Genomic DNA, 20,690 nt, shown 5'->3' on the forward strand with positions numbered 1-20,690 from the left:
TCACAGAAACATTCCTTTCAGTAGAGAAAGGGTAAATTCCAGCATCTAAGACTACTGTTAAAATAGTCAATTTATGGAACAAGCAGCGCTCACAAAGTCTGAAGTTCTTCTACTATTTACTTGACATGTACATGTTCATTTCAAAAAATCATGCTGGTTCTCTTGCTTTGCCTTCACCTTACATACTTCTACTCTCCAGGGTTTGGCTCATAAATGCAATTAAATAAAGTGAATAAAAACTTCCAATGTTACCGGAGATTCTTAAGATACATCAATAGCTGCAGACAGCAGCAAAATTACATGGTAAAGCAAAAATCACAACCTGCTACCTTAGGTCAAGTTTTCATGAAATTTATTAACTCAAATGAAATTAAATTTAGCACTGCACATGATAGATTGAATGTTTACATTTCTCAAAGTTCTATCTTTGGCCTTCTTCTCTTTCTATATTCCCTCTTTGGGTAATTTTATCCACCCCCAAGACTTCTGCAATTTATTCAAATGCTGAGTACCACTAATGTCTATCTTTAACCTCTGTAAGGCATGGCACTTACTTCAAGATCAAGAATGGAAAAGCTCATATAAATGTAAATAAAACAAAAGCTACATGATCATCTCAATAATCAGAGAAAAGCCAACACCTTTCCAGATAACCTTTCCAGATAAAAACACTCAACTTCTCAACCTGATAAAGGGAATCTACAAGAAACCCACAGCTAACATTATACTTATTGGTGAAAAACCAGATATTTTCCCCTAACATCAGGAACAAGGCAAGGACGTTCACTTTCACTACTTCTACTGGGCGTTGTCCTGGAGGTTCTAGCCAGGGCAATTAGGTAAGAAAAAGAAAAAGCATTCAAGTGGAGAGGCAAGAAACAAAACTATCTCTATTTACAAATGACATGATCTTGTCCATAGAAAATCTTAAGGAATCTACTAAAAGGCTATTAAAAATAATGAAGTAGTTCAGCAAGGATGCAGGATACAAGATTAATACAGAAAAATCAATTACACTTCTATGCATCAGCAATGAAAAACAAAACGAAGAAAACAATTCCATTTACAATAGCATCAAAAACTAATAAAATGCTTAATAAATTTAACAAAAGAAATGCAAAACTGGTACACTGAAAACTACATTGTTAAAAGAAATTAGAGAACATGAAACAGACAGACATATCATGTTCACGGATCTGAAGACTTAATATTGTTACGATATCAATATTCTCCAAAATGACCTACAGATTCAAAATCCTAGTTTGATTTTTTTGGTAGAAATTGACAAGCTGATCCTAAAAATCATATGAAAATGAAAAGGACCCCAAATAGCCAAAACAATCTTGACAAAGAACTCACACTTCTCAATTTCAAAACTTACTACGAAGCTAAGGTAATCAAGACAGTGTGTTACTGGCTTAAGAACAGATATAGAGATCAACAGAATAAAGGATCTAGAAACAAACCCTCATGTTTATGGTCAATTGATTTTCAACATGAGTGCCAAGACAATTCCATGGGGAAAAACCACAGTGAATAACTGTCTTTTCAATGAATGGTGCTAGGACAACTGGACATCCACATATATAAAATAACAACATTGGGATCCTTCTTTGCACCATAAACAAATCTTAACTGTATCACAAACCTAAATAAAAGAGCTAAAATTATAAAACTCCCAGAAGAAAACATAAGCGTAAACCTTTGTCATCTTGGGTTAGGCAAAGCCTTCTTAGATACAACACCAAAAGCACAAGTGACAAAAGAAAATGTAGATAAATTATACCTTATCAAAATTAAAAACTTCTATGCCTCAAAGGACACCACAAGAAAGTGAAAAGACAACCCACAAAATAGGCGAAAATATTTTCAAATTATATATCTGACAAGGGAAGTGTATCCAAAATATATAAACAACTCTTACAACTCAAAAAGAAAAATAGACAACCCAGACTAAAGGTAGATTAATGGTTTCCAAGAATTGTGGGGTAAGGGAAATGGGAAGTGGCCATGAACAAGTACAGGGATTCTGAGGTGATGAAAATGTTCTAGAGGCCAGGCACAGCGGCTCATGCCTATAATCCTAGCACTCTGGGAGGCCGAGGCGGGAAGATTGCTTGAGCTCAGGAGTTCGAGACCAGCCTGAGCAAGAGCAAGACCCCGTCTCTACTAAAAATAGAAAAATTAACCAGGTGTCATGGTGCACACCTGTTGTCCCAGCTGCTCGGGAGGCTGAGGCAGGAGTATTGCTTGAGTCCAAGAGTTTTAGGTTGCTGTGAGCTAGGCTTACGCCAAGGCACTCTACTCAGGGCAACAGGGTGAGACCCTGTCTCAAAAAAAAAAAAAAACAAAAAGAAAAAGAAAAAGAAAAGAAAATGTTCTGGAATTAGATCATGGTAACTGCTGTTGCATAACTATGAATATAGTAAAAATCACTGAATTCTACACTTTAAAAGGATGAATTCTATGGTATGTGAATTATAATAGGATGGATCTCAAAATGTGCTGAGTGAAAGAACCTAGACCACTCCCTAAAAAACATAGTACTACTGTATGACCACATTTACATAAAATTCTAGAAATAGCAAGCTAAGCTATAGCAACAGACAGCAGATAAGCGTTTTCTTGGGGACAAATGGGAGGGAGAGATGGATTACAAAGGAGCAAAGAGAAAGTTTTTTTTTTTTTTTTTTTTTGAGACAGAGTCTTGCTTTGTTGCCCGGGCTAGAGTGAGTGCCGTGGTGTCAGTCCAGCTCACAGCAACCTCAAACTCCTGGGCTTAAGCGATCCTACTGCCTCAGCCTCCCGAGTAGCTGGGACTACAGGCATGCGCCACCATGCCCGGCTAATTTTTTCTATATATATTTTAGTTGGCCAGATAATTTCTTTCTAATTTTAGTAGAGACGGGGGGTCTCACTCTTGCTGGTCTCGAACTCCTGACCTCGAGCGATCCACCCACCTCGGCCTCGCAGAGTGCTAGGATTACACGCGTGAGCCACCGCGCCCGGCCAGAAACTTTTGAAGATAACAGATATGTTCATTATCTTGATTGTGGAGATGGTTTCACAGTTGTATACATATGTCAAAACACAACAAATTACAAACGTTAAATATGGGCATTTTTTTATGTCAGTCACACAAACACAACTCAATTAAAATGGGCAAACGATTTTAATAGAATTTCTATTCAAAAAAGATAAACAAATGGACAAAAAGCACATGAAAAGATGCTCAACATCTGAAGCCATTCAGGAAATGGCATGCCACTTCATACCTGCTAGGTTGGCTATCATTAATATGACAGATAATTACAAGTGTTGCCCAAGATATGGAGAAATTGGACCCTCATATACTGCTGGTGAGAATGTAAAATGGGGCCACTGCTTTGGAAAACAGTTTGGCCGGTCCTCAAAAGGCAAGAGTTACCATATGACCCAGCAATTCCACTACTATGTATGCATGCCAAAAGAAATGAAGACATGTCCACATAAAAACATGTATACAAATGTTCACAGCAGCATTATTCAAAATAGTCAAAAAGTAGAAACAACCCAAAAGTCCATCAACTGATGAAAGACAAAATTGGTATATCCATAAAGTGAATATTATTTGGTCATAAAAAGGAATGAATTACTGTTACACACTGCAACATGGATGAAAACATTATGCTAAGCAAAAGTAGCACAAAAGGCCACATAGTGCATGATTCCATTTATATGAAACATTCCGTGGATTAGTGGCTGCCAAGGTCCAGGGGCCTGGGATTGGGGAGGAAATGGAGAAAGATTGCTAACGAGTACAGAGTTTCTTTTTGGGGGGATGAAAATTACCTAAAATTAGTTGAGACAACAGATGCACAATTCTATGAATATACTATTATAAAATAATTGAATTATATGCTTTAAATGAGTGGGTCATATGGTATGTGAACAATATGTCAATAAAGATGTTAAAAATGTAAATAAAACAGCAATTTACACGACTCCAATAAGCCATGTGTAATCAGATTTTGCATAGACAGACCCCAAATTTGCTCCTCCTCCAGTTTACCAATTTTTCAGTAAATTTCACCACTATTCACTCAGTTACTCAGAGCACTCAGCCTTGACTCTTCCTTCACAGCCCTTGTAGAATCCATCAGACAACCTGTAGCAATAGCCTCATAACTTATCTCAAACATGATCTTCACTTCTCACCACCTCTACCCCATATCTCCTTGTCCAAGCCACCGGCACCTCTCACAAGGCTTCTATAAGACAGCCTCTTAACTAGCTTAACTCAACCTTGCCATCTCTCCAGTATCCCTGTACCCAGTTTTCCACATAGCTGTCAGTCGCCATTTTAAAAGGTAAATCAGATGTTACTCCCACCCTCAAAACCTTTCAATGGTTTCCAATCACCAGCAGAATAAAATTCAAACTCTTTCTTTGGCCTTCAAGACCTTTCAAGGTAAAACCTCTACCTCTCCAAACTCGTACCACTTGCTCCAGGATAGCCACACCATTTCTGAAACGTGCCGAGCTTGTTTCTAACTCAGGGCTTCTGCATTTTCAATTCTTTGCCTAAAAATCTGTTCACTGAAGTTTCACGTATCTTGTTATTCTATCTCTTTTTTCAGAGAGGCTTCTCCTAACCAGTCTATTTAAAATAATACCCCTACTGGGTGGCTGCAGTAGCTCATGCTTGTAATCCCAGCACATTGGGAGGCCGAGGCAGGAGGATGGCTTGAGACCACGAAGTCCCCACCAGCCTAGGCTACATAGCGAGACCTTGTCTCTATAAAAAATAGAAAACTCAGGGGAGCGTGGTGGTGTGCGCCTGTGGGCCCAGGTACTTGTAAGGCTGAGGCAGGAAGATTACTTGACGCCACTGCACTCTAGCCCGGGCAACAGAGCAAGACTTTGTCTCAAAAAAAATAAAAAGTAAAAATTAATACCCTGCCTCACACTCTCTATTCTTTTAATTTACTTTAGTTTTCTTCAAAGCACCTGATAGCATTATCACCTACTTGTCTATTCATTGCTATCTCTTCCTCTAAAATGTTAAGTTCTAGGACAGAGCTTACAAAATTTTTACTATTAATACTATCACTCAATTTTTCCCACTTGGTCTTTCTCTTACTCCCTCCTCTTTCCCTTTTTCCTCCCCCCCCTTCCCTATCTACATGGCACTTAAAAACAACTTTTTGATAAATGAATACATTTAAATGATACCATTCAGGATCTATGCATCAAATTCAAGAACAGATTCCCTGCCACAATTGAGTGGCTTCCTCTTCTCATGGAATTATTTCTTCCTTGTCCACCCAGGAATGTCTTTCCTCCCTTCCATAAAACCAGGATTAACACCGCATGAAGCCATCAGCTTATGACTGTCTCCAGTCATAGAAGACAGGCATAAAGTGAATTCCAAATAAACACTGCAATTATCTTTAGATAAGAAACCTGTATCATACCACTAGGGAATATATTCTCATGATAGTCTTCATACTTTATAAATCAGTTAAGGTAATGCTAACTGTCAGAACAAACCAAACCTGGAAAGCTTAACACAGTAAGTTTCTTTTTTGCTCAAGTCTCACGTGGGTGTTCCTGACGAGTGGATGGTTTTCTGCCTCACAATCATCCAGAAACCATTTCAGTTACTTATTCCTGCCTAACATACCAGCCTAAAACATGCTGGATTAAAACAAAAATGTATTCACTACTTATCACCACTCTCATATGGCATCAGCAGGGGCGCTCGGTACTGGCTGCTGACGGAAAGCACAGCTGGGCTTGGCCTCAGGGCCTCCGTCCTCTTCCACACAGCCACTGGGGCCTTCTCGCCACATCGTGGTCTTAAGAGTAGTATTTCTTGCCTGGTGACTAGCTTCTAAGGGTACCACAGCTGCAACCTTCTTAAGGTTTAGCATGGTGTCCTGTGTCTGCATTCTCCCAGTTAAAGCAAGGTACAGGGCCAGCCCAGACTCAAGCAGGCTACGCAGGATGTAAACACTGGAAAGCATGGTTCACTGGGGCCACAAAGAAACAGACTACCACAAACACCCAGCTTCCTGCTACCCGTGGCCTCCCTATCCCTTACGTCCTCAAAGTCCTGCACTCAGCAGATAGATGAGGAAAATGAATGCATCTTAATCAACTTGACTGGAAATCACACACATCATTTCTTTCATTAGGGGGAGAACTAGTCACATAGCTCCCTAAAGTTGTGACAGTGACTGGAAGATATAATCCCTGACTGAGCAGCTGCTGGCCAATGATCAGAATAAAGGAAAGGAAGCACAAACATTTGGTGGACAGGCTGCAGCCTCAGCTAACTTTCCTCTTACCTCCCAGCAGATTAACATTTCCTTTTTAACCTTCAGGAAATCAATGGTCACATCTCAGGGGAGAGTACCTTTTGCAGGCATCCTCCCTCCAGTTATGTTTGGTTACCTCAGGCTGTTTTCAGTAACACAAGCTCACACTAACATTCACACACACAGATACTTTATACAACAGTTTTGACTAATCCCACCCACACTATATATTACCTTGGCTTCTAGGGCCCACACAAATATCCACACCTCCCATGAGCTCCAACTTACATTTCTAACTATATATCTCTACTTATATGTTCCACAAGAACATTGAACTTTCCATGTCAAAATTGAACTAAAGTATTATCAAGTCTACTCCTTTTACTGTATTCCCAATCTTAGTTAACAGCCTCCCACCAATGCCTAAACACCCAAGCCAAAACCACCCAGATTCATCCCCTCCTTCCCTTCCTCCACACAATGGAGTCACCACACACTCTGCCTGAAAATCTCCCTCAAATCTGTTTCCTCTCCATTCCTACTACCACTTTACTAGTTTCCGTCCTTCTTTCACCTGAACTACTAAAACAGCTCTTTTAATTGAATTCCTGACTTTAAAATACAAATTTCCAACTGCTGCAAAAATTATTAATATGTCCTCAAAGTATTTAATCATGTTATCCCTACACAAAATTATTTTGAACAACAGCTTCCTGGCCAATAAAATGCCAGACTTCTTAGTAGGGCATTTAAGACCCCTCACATCGTGACCTCCATCTTCACATCTTCTACTTGTTAGTCCCACCACCTCATCCAGGGTGTAGTCCTAAATACTCTCTGAACTTTAATGACTCTGTGCCTTCTTCATATATTTATATTCCATTCACATGTTTACTAAGAATGTTCTTTCCCTTCCCCCTTCTCTGACAACGTACTTACCCTTCAAAGCCGCTTTTTTTTTTTTTTTTTGAGACAGAGTCCCCCTCTGTTGCCCAGGCTACAGTGCCATGGCGTCAGCCTAGCTCACAGCAACCTCAAACTCCTGGGCTCAAGCGATCCTCCTGCCTCAGCCTCCCGAGTAGTTGGGACTACAGGCATGTGCCACCATGCCCGGCTAATTTTTTCTATATATATTTTAGCTGTCCAGCTAATTTCTTTCTATTTTTAGTAGAGACGGGGTCTCGCTCTTGCTCAGGCTGGTCTCCAACTCCTGAGCTCAAACGATCTGTCCGCCTTGGCCTCCCAGAGTGCTAGGATTACAGGCACAGCCCAAAGCCACTTTTAAATATCACTTTCTCAGTGACACCTTCCCCCAGGCAAAATTAACTGCTTACTCTTCAAGGACTACTACTGCTGATACCTCAAATACATTACTCATCACACTGAATTATGATTAGATGTTTATCAACTCTAGTTTTCTGTCTTATCCACTAGATTTTCAGTTCTTTGAGGGTGAACTCACGACCTTGAACCCATAATCTTGTGTCTCTACTGAGTCATCTGTATCTCCCCAATAACAGAATCCTTATGTGCTTTTTTAGATAGAACCGCACCTGAACAAACTAGCCATCTCATTTCCCAGTGACACATTTCAGGTAGCCACAGAATAGAATGGGATTCTCACACGCCTTTGCTCATTTCCATAAGAAAAGGATTACAGACTCAAGTCCCTAAAGTAGAACCTCAGTCCTCCAGCACAAACTTCAGCTGTGTTTTGCCTTTAGCTATACCATCAGTTGTTATCATTTTATATCAGTTTTTGTTATTCCTTAAATAATCTCATTAATAAAAGAGTCAAATCCAAATTTTACTGAAGAGGAATCGAGTGATCTATCAAAAAATAAGTAGGGAAGATCATGGATATAAGCTCCCAGTAAAAGGTCTGAAAGTCATAAGGAAAGCTGACTAGCAAATAAGGAGAGGAAAAATTGCTTCCATTATAGATTATTTCAAACACAGATTTAAAAATCCAAAATACATCTCCTAGTATGGATCATCAATCTCTTCAGATCAATCTCTTCAGTAGTGAGTTAAACTGTTTATAGAAGTAGATGAGGCTTCCCCAAAATGGGGGTTTTCAAATTGGATGAAGGCAATTCACAGTTGAAGCCAAACAATTATGGGTATTTCCAAAATAGCAGCTAATGGCAGTGCCCTCAATTTTGTTTTTTCTCTCAGCTTGTCTATACCAAAATGTGGTATCTGATTTATACAAACTGCATCTTTATTCTTTATATATTCTTGACATAGGCCAAAAGACACAAAACTGCCACTGAATTAACCAGTGGTGTTTTTTCTCCCATTGTTTTTAATATTAATATCCCCAGGACATTTTTTCATTACTTTTCTAGTTAGAACAGGTGGCCCTGATCATTACAGGCCCAGTGACAATTTATGAAGTTCAGCTAATTTTGTGGTGGACATTAATTAGACTCTGGACAAGGTTCCATTTTTTAAAATACTTTCTTTTTGATTTTAATCAAAGTCGTACATGTACATTGTTTGGAATATAACAGTTGTATAAGACTTGAGGAAAAAAAGCAATTCTGTGATCACCTTCCTGATCCACACACAACACTCCTGCCACACCCCATAAGCAAACACTTAACTGATCTTTTTGGTATTTACTTCCACATCTCTAAATAACATACTACTTGATTTTTCCATGTCAGGCATAATCAACTGACTTCCCAGCATGGAAGGTGAGAATTTAGCAATTACTTACATTCACACACCCCAATCCCAACTCCACTACAAACCCATTTCCGATACACCACACCCCAAAACCCCCAAAATAGTAATCTGTAATTTTTTTGGTTAGATTAATTTTCAGTTTTACATTATGACTATATAAATGCTTTGGACAACTGAGCCACGTAGCATACCATGATTGTTTCTTCTTTCCTGGGCTGCTTTTTGATTTGCCTTAATACTAATTATTATTTATGTCTAATGTACCCCCCAAAGTCTTCCATATCCGTGTAAATCTTGTCTTGATAAGTTCAAACACTTCAAGTTTTCTCTAAGTTTCATCTTCTTGAATCAGTGTCCCAGAGCTTTCTGATCTGCTCCAATCTAGATGAGTCAATCTCTAGAAAAATGTTGTTCAAAATATCTTTCTGTGATGGAAATGTTCTCTCTACTGTCTAATGCAGTAGCCACTAGCCACACATAACTATCAAGCACTTAAAATGCAGCTAGTATGACTGAGAGAATGAATTTTAAAATTGTATTAATTTTAATTTAAATAGCCACCTATAAAGCTAGTGGTTACAAGACACAGCAGTTCCACAACTCTGATATGTAGCTGTGATTTCGGATCTCCTTTCTCTCCTTAGTTTCCTGATCCCATATTTTTCTTTCTTGATTTACTTTCTTATTTTAATGGAGCACAAACTCTACTTGCTTCCTGGAAAAGGATACATGAGAAGTAAGTTGTTTTGAGACTGACCATCTAGAAATTTCCTTTACTCTCACATTTCATTGATAACTTGACTAGGCATAGAATACATTTATTTTCCCTTAGTATCTTATAGGCATTGTTCCACTTCTATTGTTCAGTGTTGCTGTTGAAAAATCTAATTTCCTGATCTATTATCTAAATCACTCCATCATGATTTCAAAACCTCCAAAATTTCACAATAGTCTATCTTGGTATAAGTCTATTTTAATTCATTGTGTTGGCTGCTCAATGGGCCCTTTTAATCTGGAAATACATGTTCTAATAGTTCTGAGAAATTTTCTTGAATTATTTCATTGGTGATCTCTTCCCCTCCAATTTCTGTTCTCTCCTTCTGAAACATCATTTAGATTATTCCTTTACTTTTATCTTCTCTTTCCCATATTCCATCATTTAATGTTTTTTGTTTTTACTCTCCTTTCTGATCAACTTCCTCAACTTTATCTTCCTTCTATTGAATTTTTAATTTCTAAGATCTCTATGAACATTCTTCTACGATATCTTGTTCTCAATTCATAAATGCAATGACTACTCTAAACTTTCCAAAAAATATTAAGGGCCATTGTCTTCTCCTCCAAATCTCTTCTATTCTTCATTGTTTTGACCTCCATCTTTCTTATCAGTGGGTTTCCTTAACTATGACTATCTGTTCATAGTTAAGAATGAGACATTAGAAAGCCAACTGGAAGCTCTGTGTGCGTAGTGGGATCACTTACAATGAACTTTACAGCAGGATGATCTATCTGGGGCCTTTCCCAGGGTAACCATTTATATCGGTATTTTTAGATTTTTTTTTCCTCTTGGCCTAGTCAAATTCCTCAAAGAATAACATTTTTGCTCATGTAACTATTAAAATAATTTTGAAATGCCATGTATTCACACATCTTTGGTGACATCTAAAATTTTCATCTAAGTTTCAATAATAAGAAAGGATGTGATTTCTGGCATATTGCCAATGTTGACTTTTTAAAAACTAGTTTAAAAATAATTTTAGACATACAGAAAAGTTACAAAAATATTGCCCTTCACTATAATGTTAACATCTCACATAGCCAAAGTATTACTATCAAAATCAGAAAATTAACAGATACTACTAGCTAAACTACAGACTACTCAAATTTCACCACTTTTTCCACTAATGCCCTTGTCTGTTTTGGAATCCAATCCAGGATTCCATACTGCATTTAATGTCTCCTTAAACTCTGGTCTTTGATTTGTTTTGTTTTGTTTTTAAGGGACAGGGTCTCCAGGCTGGAGCGCAGTCTAGTGGCACAATTATAGTTAACTGTAACCTCGAACTCCTGGGCTCAAGCAATCCTCCCACCTCAGCCTTCCCAGTAGCTAGGAATACAGGCGCTCACCACCACACCCGGCTAATTTTTTAACTTTCTGTAGATACGGGGTCTCACTATTTTGCCCAGGCTGATCTCAAACTCCTGGCCTCAAATAATCCTCCTGCCTCGGCCTCCCAAAGGGCTGGGATTATAGGTGTGAGCCACCCTGCCCAGCCAGTGATGTTGATGTGTCTTGTTTTTCTTTTTTTTTTTTTTTTTTGGAAACAAGGTCTCACTCTATTACCTGGGCTAGAGCACAGTGGTGTCATCATAGCACACTGCAACATCAGACTCGTAGACTCAAGCAATCCTCCTGCCTCAGCCTCCCAAGTAGCTGGAACTACAAGTGCATGCCACCACATCCAGTTCAGATATGTCTTATTTCTGGTGACATTAACCATGATCTATTGGTTAACGTGGTATCTGCCAAGTTTGTCTATGTAAGTTTATTATTTTTCCCTTTGCAATTAATTAACAATATTGACTTAAGGAAAAATAAAATGATTAAATCATTCGTTTAAATGTGTCAAATAGACTCTATCATAAAAACTACAATGTGATAACTGTCACTAGTCATTAAACAAGCCATTCCTTAACTACTGAATAAACTCCCTATAACTAAAATGACCCTTTAAAAGAAAACCGTAAAACTTGTAATGGATCTACACAGAGAAAGGAAAAGTCATTGTCCCTCAATACTGTCTAAATATAATTTTGTAGGTATCTGGAGAAGATATGAAGTCAAAGAGTAAACATATATTGTAGCTTCCTAGAGTGTAAACTTCACCAATATTTTGCAGTGAGAATGTTTTAAAAAATCCTCTAGTGTTCTGTAGCACAATAGGGCAACTACAGCTAATAATTTATTATATATCCAAAATCACTAGAGGAATGGAATTGAAATGTTTCCAATACAAAGAATACAAAGAAATGATAAATGTTGGAGGTGATGGATATACCAATTACTCTGATTTGATCATTACACATTGTATGCTTGTATCACAATGTCACAGGAACTCCATAAATATGTACAACTACTACATATTCACAAAAATAATGAAAGGATGATTAAGATAAAACCTTAAATTAGTCTATATCTATTTTTTTTTCAACAATCACTACTTGATTTGAGAACCTGATTTGAAATGTAGAGAATATAAAGTTCTGTTGCTCTTCACCTGGGAACAATTTCTTCTTGAGATGGGGGAAGTGTGTCTTCTTAACAGGATATTCTAACAGGTGAAAATGCTGAAACTTGGAAGATGTTAACTAATATATTTACCTCTAAAAAGGAAGTATTGTCAGATATCTTTCCTTGGTAAACTACTACTTGAGAGCAGTCTGCTTCTTGTTTAAAAAACAAAAGAGGCACTTTGGGAGGCCAGACTAGCAGGATCACTTGAGGCCAGTAGTTTGAGACCACCCTGGGCAACCAAGCAAAATCCCATCTCTACAAAATTTTTTTTTTTTAAATTAGCTGGGTGTGGTGGTGCACACCTGTAGTCCCAGCTACTTAGGAGGCTGAGGCAGGCGGATTGCTTGAGCCCAGGAGTTCAAGGTTACAACAGAGAGCTATCATCATGCCACTGCACTCCAGCAGCTCTAAGCAAGAGAGACCCTGTCTCTAAAACAAACAAAAAGAAAAATTATAATTATACTCCATTTGTGAGCCCCAAAATTGACTGAAAACAAAATGACTATGATATATTCCTCTGATATTTTTACAATCTACTAACAAAACATTAAAGATTGAAATCCTTACAATAATGAAGAGCTGGTTGAATAATTTTGAACAAAAGAGAAAGGAAATCATTAACTTCCTGTCTACCAAAACTGTATGGAAATTCCACATTTTTAAATTTGGAATAACAATTCTTACAATAAAGGAATTAGAAAGTAAATTATATGCTAGGTACAGTTTCCAAATATGTTTGCAAAAGCAACGCCAAAGAACTCAAAAACCCACCACAAGCAATTATTATTTCTTATAGTCTAGTTTCCATTTTTATGTATTCATTTTCCTGTTTCCTTCATGTGTTGCAACCAATATTTAAAGGAGAGATGCAATGCTTTCCCTTACTAATGCTAAGAAAAATGGTGTCAATAAGGATGTAGATTTTTCTAACTTAGGAAATGCTCTCTGTTCCCAGAAACTACTTTAACTCTACTTTTTTCTTTATTTCAATAGATTTAGGGGGTAAAAGTGTTTTTTTGTTACATGGATGAATTGTACAGTGGTGAAGTCAGGGCTTTTAGTGTACCTGTCATCCAAACAGTATACACTGTACCCGACAGGTAATATTAGATTCCTCACCCTCCTCCCATCCACTCCGCTTTCAAGTCTCCAAAGCCCCTTATACCATTCTTGTGACCATGGTCATTCTGTGTGACCATGTATACCCATAGTTTAGCTCTCACTCATAAGCAAGAACATGTAGTATCTGTTTTCCCCTTCCTGAGATACTTCACTAAGGATAATGGCTTCCAGTTCCATTCAAGTTGCTGCAAAAGACATTATTTCATTCTTTCTTATGGCTGAGTAGTACTCCATGGTATATATATACTACATATTCTTTATTCACCCATCAGTTGATGGACACTTAATTCCATATCTTTGCAATTGTGAATTTCGCTGCAATAAACGTACACGTACATGTGTCTTTTTGATATAATGATTTCTTTTGCTTTGGGTAGACACCCAGTGGTGGGATTGCTGGATTAAATGGTAGGTCTACTTTTAGTCCTGTAAGAAATCTCCACACTGTTTTCCATAGAGGCGGTACTAATTTACATTCCCAACAGTACATAAGCATTCCCTTTTCACCGCATTCATGCCAATATCACTTGTTCTCTGACTTTTTAATAATGGTCATTCTAACAGGCATAAGGTGGTATTTTATTGTGGTTTTAAATTTGCATTTCCCTGACGAATAGTGATGTTTAGCATTTTTTCATGTTTTTTGGCTATTTGTATATCTTCCTTTGAATATCTTCCTTTGAAAAATATCTGTTTATGTCTCTTGCCCACTTTTTAATGAGGTTGTTTTTTTCTTGCTGATTTGAATTCTTTGTAGATTATAGATATTAGTCCTTTGTTGGATGCACAGTTTGCAAGTATTTTCTCCCATTCTATAGGTTGTCTATTTGCTCTGTTGATTATTTCTTTTGCTATGCAGAAACTTTTTAATGTAATTAAGTCCCATTTATTTATCTTTGTGTTGTATTTGCTTTTGGGGTCTTACTCATAAATTCTTTGCCTAGGCCAATGTCCAGTGTGTTTTTCCTAAGCTCTCTTCTAGAATTTTTATGGTATCAGGTCTTACATTTAAATCTTCAATCCACCTTGAGTTTATTTTTGTGCATGGTGAGAGATAGGGATCCAGTTTCATTCTTCTGCATGTGGCTCTATAATTTTCCCAGCACCATTTATTGGATAGGGCGTCCTTTCCCCAGGGTATGTTTTCACCTGCTTTGTCAAAGATCAGTTGGTTATAGGTGTATGGTTTTATTTCTGGGTTCTCTATTCTGTTCCACTGATCTATGTGTCCACTTTTATACCACTACTATGTTGTTTTGGTTACTATTGCCTTGTACTATAATCTGAAGTCGGGTGATGTAATGCCTCCAGATTTCTTCTTTTTGCTTAAGATTGTTTTGTCTATTCAATCTCTTCTTTGATTTCATATGAAAATTAGGATTGTTCTTTCTAATTCTGTGGAAAATGACAGTGCTATTCACTTCTTTTTTATTAATCAACTCTTACTGGTTTGAGGTAATTCTAAATTAAATTCCTAGTTGCTTTGTAGGCACGACTTTTATTATAAATAGATAACTTTTAAACATTTAGAATATTAATTTACAAAGTATACTACATACAGATATAATTTGAAATTACATTAAGAGGTTGACTAAAAGAACAGATTGTGGCCAGGCGAGGTGGCTCACGCCTGTAATCCTAGCACTCTGGGAGGCCGAGGCAGGCAGATCATTTGAGCTCAGGAGTTCGAGACCAGCCTGAGCAAGAGCGAGACCCCATCTCTACTAAAAATAGAAAGAAATTATATGGACAGCTAAAAATATACACAGAAAAAATTAGCCGGGCATGGTGGCGCATGCCTGTAGTCCCAGCTACTCAGGAGGCTGAGGCAGGAGGATTGCTTGAGCCCAGGAGTTTGAGGTTGCTGTGAGCTAGACTGATGCCACAGCATGCTAGACCAGGCAACAGAGTGAGACTCTGTCTCAAAAAAAAAAAAAAAAGAAAAGACAAGTGAAAACCAAGGAGATTGTTACACAACTTACAAGTTAGCAATACAATAACCAAACCCAAAATCTCTTTGATACTAATCAAATCTACATGTTCTATCTTGATTTTGTTTTAAAGATAATTTCTGGGTTATACAGTAGAGTGAACAGTGGAGTTTTGAAACAATGAATAACGTGGCTGAATACATTGTTCCAATTATTTCATTAATAATTTCTTCAAGCTCAAAATCATCAACAGTCTTGGGGTGTGTAAACAAAAAAGTAAATAATTAAGGTACAGGTTAAGTATCCCATATCCAAAATACTTGGGACCAGAAGTGTTTTGGATTTCAAATTTTCTCAGACTTTGAAATATTTGTATTATCCTTATTGGTTAAGCATCCCTAACCTGAAAATCTAAAATCTGAAATGCTTCAATGAGCATTTCCTTTGAACATCATGTCAGCGCTCAAAAAGTATCAAATTCTGGTGCATTTTGGATTTTGATTTTTCAGATTCGGCATACTCAACACATATACTTTCAAATTTATGATGAATCCTTTCACTTTTCTGGACTTGTGAGAGGTGTGGTACTTGTTAAGTTATGAATCATTATGTTTTTCTTTGTTCCCCATCCCTCCCTAGAGCTTAATTTAAGCAAAGATTTGACTCATCATAACCAAAGACATTATGAGATGTGAACAGAAGATCTCAAGAATTATCCATTTCTGGAATGCAGTAACAATACCTTCAATCTCACTCTTATGTTCTTTTTCAAAAACATTTGATAAAAAAATCAGTTACATTAAGTGAGCAATTGCTGATTAAAGAAGTGAAAACTTATTTTACCAATAAGATAAATCAGAAACCCCAAGGAACTATTTCCTGAAGTCCTCCTTCAACTATAAAATAAACATTACTTTATTTGAAAAAAATTTTTTTACTTCATTGGAAAGACCAATTTGAAACATTTGGTATTTTTGGAGAGTTTTTGAAAAGTATAAAAGATCATATAAATACCAAGGACAAAAAATGAAATATAGGCCAAGCATGATGGGTCATGCCTGTAATCCCAACACCTTGGGAGGCTGAGGCAGGAGGACTGCTTAAGCCGAGGAGTTGGAGGTTATGATGAACTATGACTATGCCATGCACTCCAGCCTAAGGCAACAGAGCAAGACTCTGTCTCTAAAAAAAAAATGAAAAAAGCCAAAAAAAAAAAAAAATATACACACACACACACACACACACACACACACACACACACCTTAAAGGAATAAATTAGAGCTCATTACATGAAAATAACAGAATAGAAATACAAAAAAATGCCAAACATGTATCTTTATAACAGAACTATCTACCTAACCCAAAAATCAAATAACCAGACAATTGGTCTCACACAGTGATCTCTTTATTTCAGGCAAAAAAGAATTTATACAGTTTCTGGAATTACACTGTACTGTAACAGAATTTGACCTCATAAACAAAGTCTCCTTTTATATACCAAGGCTACTCTTATATCCTAATAATGGCCATTACTAAAAAGTCAAAAAACAATTGGTGTTGGTATGAATGCAGTGAAAAGGGAATGCTCATGCACTGTTGGTGAGAATGTAAGTTAGTACAGCCACTATGGAAAACAGTGTGGATATTCCCTATAGGACTAAAAGTAGACCTACCATTCAATCCAGCAATCCCACTACTGGGTACCTACCCAAAAGAAATCATTATATCAAAAAGACACATGTACTCATATCCCCATAAACCCATTTGCTATTTAATTTTTAAAAATTGTAAATAACAAAGAAATAATAAATGATTTCACAGGACTTTCATTCAGCTACAAATATGCTTAATAAAGATTTTATATTTTTGTTGCCAGTGCAGATTTTTCCTGAGAGAAATATATATTGAGTATATATGAGAAATATACTTATATTTATATATATAAAAAATACAAATACACCTATTTTATATATATAAAGTATATATATCAGAAATACTTCTATCACGGGTGTTTTAGTATTTGCTTTGGATAATTTCTCTAAAATATTTTAATTATGTTTAGGTTTCCTTTGTAGAAAAAAAACTTCCAGACTGAATTAAATGGCTACTGATTCAAAGGCTAGTATAAGCACGTCTAATTCCACTGTTATCTGGTAGATGACAGACAGAGCTTAAAAGGGAAAAGAAATAAAATATGTGGTAGAAAAGTATGGAAGGTGCGAAAGTGGTAGATACAGTAGCACCTGGAAGCCCCAGGACATACAACAGAGTTGGCTACCAGAACAAGCAAAAATACAGGCCAGGTGCCAGGGAAGAAGAAACCCACGATCACATAAAAAGAAGATGCGCACACTCCTGAAGTCAAATATTGATCAGAAATCCTAAAAGGAAAGCTATGCCTTTTAACTGTGTATCTTTCACAAAAAGCAAGCCCTCAATAAAAAGGTATAAGCTAATATGTGCCCCAAATGTCTATGAGCTAGTTTCAGGTAGGAAAATCCCCTGGAGCCAGTATAAGAAACAAAAAGCCTCCAATTCCCATGGGAATAATGTATAAAATAAAACCTATAGCGATTAATTCACACACCAACTCCAAAAATTAAAACATTTAAAAACAAAGTAATGTTTTTTGTGCAATGCAGCACTAAACTTCCACTGAAAGTTCTTTTTCTCTCCATGTATATCTTTCTAAAGTTACATAAATTATTGGTTCTATTTCAAATTTATATAAAAATAAAACAGCATATTGGAGACCCAAAGTATTTACCATAAAGCAAAACCATTTTAAACTATACATCACAGTTTTTTATTCTTAGGGAAAAAATGGCCTTCATTTTATTGACTATATGCACTAATTCTCATCACAAATGTGTATTAACTATGGCATCAAGGTACCAGTCACAACTGTTCTTCAAATCAGCAGTGAATCTGGTATGATCTTTAGACTGGATCTGACCAGTTTGGAAGATTTGAAATGGAAGTAAGAAAGAAACTAATGTGTACTCTCTGTGAAAGGTTTTTTGGTCAAGGTACAGAACAAGGCAGACTTTGTTCTTTGGTGGTAACAAGGTGTGGGGTTTATGTGCACAGAGAGTAAGTAGGTTAGATCTTCCTGGCTCCAGCAGCTCTAGGGAGTTGAATGAACAGGAAGACAGGGAAAGCAAGTCTGAAGTTCCACTAGTCTTTTAAGGGTAGGGCACAGCTAGCTATTAGGATCAGAAACCCAAACTTTAGACTAACACTTTCAAAGCTATTTGTATTTTCTAAATACATTAAAGTACTTTGTTTTTCTTGGTAATTGCCAGGTTGCTCTTTAATATGTCAGGCAGATTCAGCTGTGCTAAGCAGAAACAAACTGCATTTGGGCCACAGGTAGACCGGAGTTTTAGAAGGAGCAAGTAATAGTAACAGCAGCAGGAATCAAAGTAAACAACCACCTTTAAATAAAGGGAAAGAAGTGCGAGGACAAGGAGACAGACGAAGATAAGGTTCAAATACAACCCTCTCTCCACATATGTGGGTAAATCTTCCTCTGGATCAAATGTTTGCTTTTATTTTGTTTCAAAACACTTTCCTAAAAATCCTTTTTCATAGGATGGCAGAATCAAAGTACTCCCAAGAAATACTAAGTAGAATCACCTCAGTTTGTAGCCTGGAGATTAATTTAACAGAGATGTTGATATAATTGGGGATCTAAAATGGAGATTTCCATAACATGAAGTTTAAATAACTTTTAAAGACTCACCTGTAGGCTTAACTGAATAAAACCCAATGGCCTCTCCTTTCTTCCACAGAATCTTAGCATAATCAGTACTGCTATGACACAGGAATGGGATCTCATTTCTCTCCATTTCCTGTTTTCTATAAATAATTCGATTCAGAACATAAAGAACCACTCTCTCCCCAAGAGTGCTCACCTACAAAGAAAGTCAAACACCAGGCACAACAGTTATAACATGCATCAATTAGGAGATGCTATTTACCTTGCTCCCAGTTCCCATACCTCATAGTGGCATTCAAAGCACATTGAATACATTCAAAATAATTTGTAAACATTTTATTATCACAAAGAAGAGACTAATCATTCATACTGATTACAATCCATTTCCATGCATACATATTACGCATGGAATACTACTACTCAGCAAAACTGTAAACCAGGCAAAACAAGTTCCCAATGTACCAATCCTCCAGCATCTCTTTCAGCACTCGGTGTCTTCTTTCTGCTTCCAGCTGCTCAGATCCAGGGTCTCTGCAACCCTAACTGGAGCCCCCACTACATATACTGCTTAGTGTTATCCCCTGCAGACTTTAAAAACAATTACCTCATTTGATGAGGGAAGCCATAATTATGCTCTTGGGAAAGGAATCTGTCTCATCTTTTCCAGGTAAAATACTCATTTAACAGCCTTGTCTTTGCTGTCTAACTATAAGGAATATCCCTGCCTTGCACACTCCGCTCTCCCAGACCAGATGAGAGAGGACAGTGACATCAGGAAGTCTAGTGAAAACGTACTTGGGGCAATAATAGAATGGAAACAGAGGCTCACTTCCTATACACAGAGCTACATGGCCACACGGCTACGTGGTCACAAGGACCCCACCAACACCCCAACTTACTGACATCAAAGAGTAGGTTTTTACCCATAGATACCTTCCACTGCTTAAAAAAAGAGTTCTGTACATAAAGTCTATTTTCCCCCAAGTCACCTTAAAGGAAAACAAGTTCACCCTCTAATCAGTTGAGTAGAGAGAGAAAGGATTAACCATATACATGCACTACTCTCAAAAATATCCCTGGTAAAGGATATCCCATACAAAACACCACATAAAATGACAAAGAGCCCACTAGCACAACATTCCAAGGCAACTCATTCCTTTCCTTATACAGCTCTGACCAACAACAATTCTTCCTCATACTGAGCTGAAATCTATTTCCCAAAGACTATACTTTGATATTCTGCAGCCACACAGCCTACAAATAATCTGAAGATAGCCATGATCTTCCCCTAAATCTCACACCAAAGTTAAACAGAGAAACAATTCAAGGAAAAGGCTAATCTAATGCAATTTGGGGTACTCTTGCCCTTCCAGTCCTCTCCCTTGAAATTGCTTCTCTAACATCTCTCTTCATGTCTGGCACGTGGATATTATAAACATTGGAGGTACTGCTGAGACAATGGGGCTTTCTATATAAATTTCAGGTTTTTATTAGCTTTTTTTGTTAACCTTGGTTTTACTTCTAACAAAGCCCAACTCTTTTTCATATGTGCTGCCATTTCAGTTTAGTTTTCATCATGTACATGTACAGTTACTTTTTTTGAACTTATAAGTATTACTTTACAT

The 20,690-nt window shown here is 37.2% G+C and overlaps 1 protein-coding gene across 3 annotated transcripts in view; it reads right to left on the reverse strand.

Moving 5' to 3' along the window:
• Positions 1 to 20,690, reverse strand: part of FAM169A (family with sequence similarity 169 member A) — a 62,952-nt gene that overhangs the window by 17,882 nt on the left and 24,380 nt on the right. For all 3 annotated transcript variants that reach the window (XM_045566403.1, XM_045566402.1, XM_045566401.1), the window contains exon 5: positions 19,090 to 19,261. In XM_045566403.1, the coding sequence (XP_045422359.1) occupies positions 19,090 to 19,261 (172 nt within the window). The remainder of the gene's footprint in view (positions 1 to 19,089; positions 19,262 to 20,690) is intronic.

This window comes from Lemur catta, chromosome 12 (assembly GCF_020740605.2).
Source record: "Lemur catta isolate mLemCat1 chromosome 12, mLemCat1.pri, whole genome shotgun sequence".
Taxonomy (NCBI): domain Eukaryota; kingdom Metazoa; phylum Chordata; class Mammalia; order Primates; family Lemuridae; genus Lemur; species Lemur catta.